The sequence below is a fragment of the Odontesthes bonariensis genome, chromosome 16, assembly GCF_027942865.1.
Source record: "Odontesthes bonariensis isolate fOdoBon6 chromosome 16, fOdoBon6.hap1, whole genome shotgun sequence".
Taxonomy (NCBI): domain Eukaryota; kingdom Metazoa; phylum Chordata; class Actinopteri; order Atheriniformes; family Atherinopsidae; genus Odontesthes; species Odontesthes bonariensis.
Window position 1 is genome coordinate 5482762 of NC_134521.1, and position 9789 is coordinate 5492550.

The window sequence follows — 9789 nt, forward strand, 5'->3', positions numbered from 1 at the left end:
ATCTATGGCTAAGTATGCCCTCAAACTGTCCCATCACATTGTTATGATGCTCATACAAGGCAACATAATGTGTCATCAACTGGACATTAGTGAGGTGGCATTTATCTTTCTCTGCCCCCGGAGGTAAACAGTCGTGGATTAACAGTGTGCGACAACATCAGACCCTGCTGTTCTGTTACTGAAGATGCAAAATATTTAAAGCCGTCAGGCCAAATGCTAAGATTTCACTCAAATATCACAATATCACGTTGTGCTTCAATGAACTTAGCCTGCATTTTTTTTAATCACCACAGGTACTTACTTTACACCACTTTCTTAAAAGTTTGGAGTGACATATTTAGACATTTGAGTTCTGCTAAGGTTACTGTTTATGCAACTGCGTGACTATACATCTCATTAGCTCCCTATGCTAGCAGTTTCCAGGACGTAGCACTACAAACATCAAAACGCGGGGTCAAAAAATAACTCCAATATATTTATTTGTTCATACAAATATATATACTTACCTCAACCGCCCCCTGTGTCAGTGTAAAAGGCATGTCCTCTTCGTTAAGTTATCCTCAAAGCCACCAGACTTTAGCTTTTGTCTTTCGCATTTCCAAGCAAAGGATGGATATTCTCGCGAGAGAAGCGAAACAAACGATATTTTGGCAATGAGCTCAAAACAAGCGTGAAACACTCAATACGAGCTGAACCGGATATTATAACTAAAGATCTTCAAAATAAAAATATGTGTCGAGTCATGTCGAGTCAAACTAAAATTAAGCAGAGCCATAGCAGTTGTTCAAAATATTCTTTAATAAGTTATTCTTTAGACTTACATCTTATTAGGGAATAACAATTATTGAAAAATATCATGCACACTTAAATATCAGACATAAAAGATATTTAGCTGAGCATTTGAAATGTATTGTCTCCACAAACTCGCAACATTTCAGTAACGGTTAATAAGATCAACAATTTACTAACTTTTTCTTTGATTTATCTATATTTAAATCTATAATCTTTTACTATTTGGCTTATACTATGGCACTGGTGAAAAAGATCAGCAAAAAGCCAAAATCGAATTATAATTGTAATGATAGAATAAAGATACCATATTTTAGTACAAAACATAAAAACACATCAATCAGCAATGCACAAACAACATATCCTGCATTACAATGTCCATACATATTCACAGCAATAGCAAAGCTTTCATCTCTTAGATATGTTAATCTTTTTTTAAAGCCTAAAGAAACTGCCTTGGTGTAAGATTTGTGACAATAAATAACGATCCAATGTTTCACTGCGTTCACTTGCAAAGGAAAATACTCTGACACATGAGGGTGGATTTTATTCCAAAACCCCTTACCGGAAACATCTATTCAAATGTGCGCTTACTTGATCATAGTGGTGCGACTGCTACACGCTGGCGCGACGAACTGTCCCCAAAACAAACCCAAAACTGGTCCCTGGAGCCGCTGTTGTGGAAAGAGAGCTCCGCCGTGTCGTTGCGTTTTGTTATGGATCTTCCATGCATCCAGTGGCAAGATCACGTTGCACAGAAATGGGCTGGACTCGATCCCGAGCTGAAGGAAAAATTCACATCTATGCTTGAAATAGATGATGTCTTCAGATGTGCTTTAAGTCTGACAACGTGAGTAGTTTGTTTACAGCAGCTGAATCTGTTTACCACAGTTTATAAACCTATTGTAAGCAGGGGGAGCAAGGAATATATGTAAAACTGGCCATGTAAGTAACCACATGGGGATAGCACCATTATTGCTTAGTGGACTGGTTCAAGCACACTCGCATGCCCGTGATTGGTTTCCAGTAATTCATTAAACTCCCAAGTTCCGGTTTTGAACTAGGTTGAAGTCATCACAGACACAGAGGTGTTTTTTTTTGTGTGTGTGTGTTTTCCAGCCAACATGATCTGGATTTCGTGCAGTCAGTCTCTGCAGGATACTCAGTGAAGGACACAGAGCAGGCAGCCAAATGCAGGCAGATGGGCAACTCCAGCTTCAAGGCCAGAGACTACATGGCAGCGACTCTGCACTATTCACAGGTGCAATGAAAACAATATCAGACTGTTGTGCATTAGTCCGGAAATATTAACATTTCACATACAAATCCTGTGATCGTTTTGATGTAGTACAATAGGATGCTCTACAGAGTTTATCAGATAAAACTGTGTGTGGCTGACATGGATATCTGCTCACAATTCAGTGATTTCTTTTTTTGAAAACAGAAGTGTAGACATGGCGTGCCCCCCACCTGTAGTTAACATGTATTAACACACAACCTATCTGCCCTCTGTCTTGGCAGGGCACATGTTTTGCTCCCCAAAGTTCAGAGCAGCTGTCTCTGTGCTTTGCCAACCGCTCTGCTGCACTCTACCATCTGCAGAACTACCAGGTGAGATGACACATCTTCCACAATGCAATGTTAGAAGATGTGCTTCAGAAGCATTATTTTCTCCAGAGTCTAAAGTGTCTGTTTTGGTGAGTCCTTTCTCTGACCCTTGCAGTTTTAAGGCACTAATTAAAGGGACACTTTGTAATTTCTTCGCCCATCTAGTGGTGCAATTTTGTTTTGCAAAGTCGAATGAATTTGCTCTCTAGCGCCTCGCGTTTTCAAATGTGCGCTGCAACTTCTTGAACTACGGCAGGCGGCATGTGTCAAGATTGAAGAAGCTATAGCTTCAGACTCAAGGTCCATACAAACAAAAATACATCAAGACACACAGTACAAAGGATTACATAACACACGTACAATAACACTATAAATACAGATGACAAATAACATGTCAGATAACATAAGTTGACATAGCCTTTGGTGTGCAATTAGTCATATTCCGGGAGTTACCGGAAGTGACGTCGACGCAGCGGTAGCATTAGCAGCAGTGTGTAGTTGCTATCTGGAAAGTGTTCTTTTAAATAAACTCCCGGTAAACTTACAAACTTTCTAATGCCTCGTTTTGTGAGTTAAGAGCCTATGTGTACTACGGCAGAAGTTTGGTAACAATCAATGCATTATTAGTGGGATAATTTACGAGATAAAATCTATTTAGCATTAGCGGCTGTAATAAGCCATTCGGCGGACGTGACGTCAAAATGACGTCATTTCCGCTTGCAGGCGTGGCGTTGGGGAAAACGCGATTCGAAGTGCTTTATGTCCCACTCGGCACTTCGTCGTTTTTCATAGACCGGAAGGACATGGCGGCCTCCATAGAGCTTGCCCGCTCTATGTAGATACAGACAACTTATTCTTCACTCAGGAGGATAAGTGAGATTTTTGACACCAATGAGGACTAATTTATGAATGAATATGTTGATTTGGGCTTATAAATGACTTAATTTATTACATAGTGTCCCTTTAAAGTACTGGGCAGCTTTCGAAACCCCAAAGACAGACCTTCTAGAACTTTTGAGTTTACTCGCTGAAAAACCCAGTACCTTATTTCACCCTCTTTGTTTCTTTTATCTCACAGTAAAATTCCTCACATTACTCGTACTTCAGCTTAAAAGCAGAGCTGCCGTTTGTAAACCTAACATTAAACTGCAGGTCCCATGTATTTTGGGCATACAGATCTCTAAGCTATGTTTAAAGGATAAGACCGGTTTTTTGACATTGGGCCCTTGATTTCACATTATAGCATGATGTTCTACTCACCCCTGCTTGTTGTTTGTCATTTGGAGCTGTTCCGAAGATATTCGCGAGGCGTCTGGCTGCTCTCTTGAGATATTCGGCCATGAAACGGTTTCCTATGGGCAAGCTCATACAGGCACAAACTATGCTGTTTATAATTTATTAATTACTCTACACTAGCACTGATAACGTGGAGGTGCGTCGCTTACTTAAAAAAATCCGGGTTATTGTAATTTTGATTTTTTTGTCGTAAAGTGGGTGTTACTGACGTCATCGTCGTGCTACTGCCACAGGCAGCCCACAGACCTGCTGCCTATTTATTCATTCGGCTAAAATTCAAAATTAGTAACCCGGATTTTTTTAAGTAAGCGACGCACCTCCACGTTATCAGTGCTGGTGTAGAGTAATTAATAAATTATAAACAGCATAGTTTGTGCCTGTATGAGCTTGCCCATAGGAAACCGTTTCATGGCCGAATATCTCAAGAGAGCAGCCAGACGCCTCGCGAATATCTTCGGAACAGCTCCAAATGACAAACAACAAGCAGGGGTGAGTAGAACATCATGTTATAATGTGAAATCAAGGGCCCAATGTCAAAAAACCGGTCTTATCCTTTAAGACTGAGCCCCACCACCTGATGGAGGAAACTCATTTTGACAGATAGAATGTAACCCCCCGTCCCCCCGCCGGATGTAAAACTAAAAAAAAAAAAATTGACATCTCATTATGTACTCCTTTATTCTTTATGCTACTTCAGCAAGTTTTGCAAGGGGCAGTGGCTCTCTGAATTAAATCTTAATTGTGCAGGATGATCAGTTATTTAGTGGACGTTTGAAGTTAAGCTTACCCAACAATGTTCACTCATCGGTTATTCACCTCCTTTTAGATTTAAAAGCACAAGCTGAACCAGGCGTAAGAAGTCGACTCGTCAAGCCACACTAGGTGCGGTTAAGCCAAGAAAACAGAATCTCGTCTCACTGTTCATTTCTAAGACGAACAGTTCCAATGCACCTGGCTTTAAAAGTATTTTTAAAAAGTGAGTTGTAATTAAATATAAACGAAAACTCTAATATGAGCTTTAACACCAGATTAGCTCATTAGCTGTCTGTATGTGCTGTTGGTTGTCTTCACAGCATTGTTTTTAGTATCTTTTCTCCTCGGGTCATTATATATTGGTTTGGGTTTAGCTTACCTAAAATGTGCGAGTCACTTAAAAGTTTGTAATCTCCTGTGATTTTGTCATTTGCTGAGGCTCACTCTCAAGTTTTTCTGTTTACTTCAGGAGTGCCTTGACGATATCGACAGAGCCTTGAAGAATGGTTATCCTTCTCACCTTTCACACAAGCTACAGGACCGTCGCACACTGTGCCTGAAGCACCTCTTTGTGCAAGAAAAAGCGAGAAAAGACCACGAAAGCCCTTACCTAAAAAATGGTGAAGGTAAAGGAAAAGTCAGGTCACCGTCAGTGGGGGCTCTCACATCTGGGATTTGTCCTCAAGTTTTTGTTGGCTACAGTGCAGAAAAAGGTCGACACCTGGTGGCTACAGAGAGAATAGCAGCTGGGGATGTGATCCTTATCGACAAACCATACAGTTGTGTCCTCATACCAGGAATGGGCGAGGTGAAGGGGAATGAAAGAGGAGAGCAAAGAGAAGTGTTATTTGGAACTGAGCACAGGCGCTGTCACCAATGTTTGAATGAAACTCTGTGTCCTGTGCCTTGTGAGAGCTGCAGTTACAGCAGATACTGTTCGACCGGCTGTCAGCAGGAAGCGTGGGAAGAGCATCACCGCTGGGAGTGTCCACTGGGAGCAGAGCTGATGGTGATGGGTGTGATATCACAGCTCGCTCTGCGGGTCACCCTAAAGGCAGGTTTAAAAAACATCCAAATGGCAAGACACGAGAAGACGACACCAAGCAGTCCCAACAGTGCCTCCAGTGATTCCTCTCTGTGTCATTCAGATCAAGCCAATCCTTGCTCTTCATACCACGGTGACTCTTACCTGAGCGTTTTTCACTTACTGCACCACATTAATTTCCAGAGCATTCGACTGCGTTTCCTCTGTGCAGTTACCATAGCGACGCTGTATGTGAAGCTCAGCAAAGCAGGACCTCTTCCTGTCTCTTGGAATTTTAGCAAGCCATCTTCAGCAACCAGCCAATCACCAGACGGACCTGTCAAGGAGGGAGAGGAAGCAGAGGGGAGCTCAGAGCTATGGCTGCTGGGAAGTGCAGCTCTGAGGCACATGCTGCAACTGAGATGTAACGCTCAGGCAATCACCGCACTGCAAGATACAGGTAAATGTGCTCTCACTGGAACAGGAGAAGGAAACGTATGTGAATTTGAAATATTGTAAATATGATTCCACAGGTTGAAAGTATTTTTTTTCCTTTTGCTCCATGTGGGACTAAACAAGGCAGCCTCTAATTTATGACGAGGAAAGTTTTGCTTAAAAATAATTACACTTAAATCAGCCTAAATGCAACTCTAACTTTGGTTATACTGTCGGAAAGTCTTCCTAAAGACCAGTAACTAATTCCCTTTAGTTTCTGTTTTTGGTTGTTTTGTTTTTTTTGCATCTCACAGGACCAGAAAACTCACCAGTGCAGTCCAGGCAGGAAATTCGTGTTGCCACGGCAATATTCCCAACCCTTAGTCTTCTCAATCACTCCTGCTGTCCCAATACCAGCCTGGTGTTCAGCACTGGAACAGCTGTCGATACCTGTGGTTCAGATGAACCCGAAGAAATCAGAGAAAGTCTATCTGAGGATGAGCACAAGGCTCGTGGAGTCACCATGACGGTCAGAGCAGCCAAAGTTATCACTCCTGGACAGGAAATCCTGCACTGCTATGGTGAGACATGACAGATAGGTATGTGAACGACTGATAGATAGATGATAAATACAATCACTCTGGTTTTGGAACAATGACAAACAAAAAAAAGCAAGATGCGGAATCTTCATATTTTAAAGTTTTAGCCACTCAATCATGATTTCCATTCATCTCAATTTTTAACCACTTTATCTAATTCAGGATCACGGGGGTATGGGGCTGGGGCTTATCCTAGCTGCCACTGGGCAAAAGGCAGGGTGCACCCCTGATGGGTCACCAATCCATCACAGAGCCACACTGGGACAAATGAGACAAACATGCACGCTCTACGATGCTCCTACGGTCAATTTAGAATCACCGCATATATGTTTTTGGTCGGTGGGAGATGGGGTATCATGATTTCCTTTACCCTTTAAAAGTTACATTTTGATATAGATTTACGCAGTAACGTAAGATTAGACTGTGTGTATAGTTAAGTAACTTTAAATGAATTATCTTGTCTTACAATAAAAAGGATACCACTTATTTAAGTTCTTATCAAGTCAAACAAACTGTTTGTATTATGTTTTGTCTGTTTGACTCTAAAAAATGAATAGTTGTTGTCATAATAATAGTATCATTTCATTGATCTCAAGGGATTATGCAGAATTTCAGCACTGTCTCCTGAACTAATTTCATTGCTTGATTAGCAGTGTGGATATTCCTGATGCCTGTCACTATCTTCCTATAACTTATGACTCTATCGCCGATTATCTGTATGTTTTTTGGGGGTTTTTTCCAGGTCCGCACAGCAGTAGGATGAAGAGACGAGAGCGCCAGCGTCTCCTGCACGAACAGTACTATTTCCTTTGTCAGTGTGAGGCCTGCAGCCTGCAGGAGGAGGTGAAGGAAGGCAGAGGGCAGCAGCCAGGCGCCAGAGGTGGTCCACATGAGTCCGGATTCTTGTGTTTTAAGTGCAAAGAAGTTCTCGAAGTATGCAATCATTTGTATGTTATGGATTTATTGAAGAATCATTTAGAATTAGGTCTGAATATTTAGCTCTTGGTCTACCAGTGCAAATAATTTGAGACATTTTATATCATTTTTCAGAAAAGCTATGAAAACAAAGGAAGTGGATTTACGTGTTCGCTGCCCACCTGTGGTCATCGTATGTCTTCAGCGGAAGTGAGTCACAAGCTCAAGGAGGTTAAGGCTGCCCTGGAGAAGGCTGTGGATCTCATGGAGACCGAAATGCCAGGTGCTTGTGACAAACTATGTCCCAAATGTTCATACAGTCAGCAAATATAGTCGCGAATCTCTGTCATGCTACTGTTCTTCTCTGCCGCGCCCAGGTGAGGCTCTGCAGCTGCTGAAAAGGACTGAGAGTCAGTCTGGAATAATCCTTGCAGAGACACACCCATTACGGGGGGAGTTGGCTGACGCCACAGCCAGAGCTTGTGCTTCCATGGGTGAGCGTTATGGCATGCAGCGTGGGTAATGCCGTTTCATGTGGTGAAATCACCCACTCAGGAACATTTACATCATATCTTCAGGAAGCTTTACTTTCATAAAGATTGGAAGACGACATAAAAGCATTTCTGCCAAACATATCGATTCCATGTAAAATTAAAGCAGTTTTTAAATCATTCTCTTTAAGGACAAGAGCAAAAATAAAGTATCTTGAATACCTAATAAGCCTTCTATGTTTTTGAAAACCTGAACAAATAAAACAGTTAATGGTATAATGAATACGTTTTTGACCTTGTAAACTCGTTCAATATCTCATCTTCAAAACCTTGAGTGCTCAGTATTATCATGGCTTAACATACTGGCTCAGTTTAGTTGAATTCATCCACAACTAATTTTCATTAAACTATTTTAATTCATTCTGAATGATGTCCAAAATATGTCCCGTATTACCTTAATAATTCTTTGTACAGACTTTAGAAAATGTAAACATAGTTTTTTTTCTTGCAAAATATCAAGGACCAGTATTTTTAGACAAGAAATAAACCAGTTGAAGAAACTAAATTTGATAGGTGGGCTGTACTAATATCTAACATCATGATTGACTACAAGTTGTGGTGATTTGAAAACTATGTCGCCAAGAAACCAAAAACACAGGGAACAGTTAATACCAACAGCTGTATGACTATATGAAAAATGGTGGTGGTGTGTTAAAAAAAAAAAAAGCGTTTTGATCCTATGAATTACAGCTGAAGGTCTACACTTCAGTGGCATCTTGGTTACAATCTTTCAGATTCATTGTGGTTGTGTACATTGGTGGAAGCTCAGCAGGGTGTCCCTGCTCTGCAAAGTCATGATCAGAGTAGATGGCCATACTCTTACGGCTTTGTTTCTTTTCCACTGTTTCTGAAGGTGACTGGAAAAATGCAGCCTTCCATCTGGAGCGAAGTGCTGTAGCAACTGGCTTCCAGTATGGAGACGACAGCGTTGAGCTGGGGCAACAGCTCTTCAAATTAGCTCAGTTGCACTTCAATGGGTGAGCAAGTTTTATAGTTGTTTTTCAGCATCTGATGTATATTATGTAGTCCTGCCAAAACTGCAACAGTTACTGAACGCACAAGTTCTACTATTTAATTGATTTGACATGCATGATTATTACAAATACCAACTGTCTGTGTGTTTTCCCCCTCCTTCCTCCAGCGGTGCCAGAGGTCCGGCCCTGTCTGTCATTCCCAAGGTCAGGAGACTACTCTGCCTTCACTGTGGTCCCCACTGCCCTGAATTACAGGAGCTGAAGGCCATGGAGGAATGTCTACAAGGGGAGTCTTACTGGAAATATTGACCACATTTGAAATATGTATCTAGTTTTGTATTAAGTGATGCTGATTAAAATCTATGAAATTTACAGACTGTGTGCCTTTCAGTATAAAAATTATTATTTTCCTGTTTGTTTGCACTTTGCACCTGTGTGCGTGTGTGTGTGTGTGTGTGCGTGTGCGTGTGTGTGTCCATCAATAATTTCAATTTCATGCTTCAATGCTAGTCTTGCACTGCTAGACAACTCATCCACCAGCTGCCTCCAGGTTACACGTAGCTCTGCAAATTAAACAAAGTAAACATGTGTCTTGCATTGTTGTTTTTGTTTAGAAGCCTATAAACAGAGAAGCATGTGAATTCATTCATAAAATCTGCAAAAACCTACTCATATAGGTGGACCTCTGACCTTTAGATGGCAGCAGTTATCCACTAAGTAATTCAATTTCATGCTTGAATGCCTGGAAAGCAAGATGTAGCACTGACTGTTGAACACACGGTCCATGTCCCCCAGGACCTTCAACTTAAAAGTCCTTATAATTCAGTCCTATTAAAGCATTGTGC

The 9789-nt window shown here is 41.3% G+C and overlaps 2 protein-coding genes across 3 annotated transcripts in view; one reads left to right on the forward strand and one right to left on the reverse strand.

Annotated features, from left to right (window-relative positions):
* The window catches only part of LOC142402043 (replication protein A 70 kDa DNA-binding subunit-like), a 36082-nt gene extending 35451 nt beyond the window's left edge, over positions 1–631 (reverse strand). For both annotated transcript variants that reach the window (XM_075487492.1, XM_075487491.1), the window contains exon 1: positions 507–631. In XM_075487492.1, coding sequence (XP_075343607.1) covers positions 507–539 — 33 coding nt within the window. In that variant the 5' untranslated portion in view covers positions 540–631. The remainder of the gene's footprint in view (positions 1–506) is intronic.
* A 767-nt stretch (positions 632–1398) lies between these two features.
* smyd4 (SET and MYND domain containing 4) lies at positions 1399–9316 on the forward strand. Its single transcript, XM_075487106.1, has 10 exons — positions 1399–1639; positions 1909–2050; positions 2311–2400; positions 4916–5930; positions 6220–6486; positions 7247–7437; positions 7555–7702; positions 7797–7913; positions 8824–8947; positions 9112–9316. Exons 1-10 carry the CDS (start codon positions 1506–1508, stop codon positions 9251–9253), a joined length of 2370 nt encoding a protein of 789 aa, XP_075343221.1. The 5' UTR covers positions 1399–1505; the 3' UTR covers positions 9254–9316.
* Positions 9317–9789: the final 473 nt, after the last annotated feature.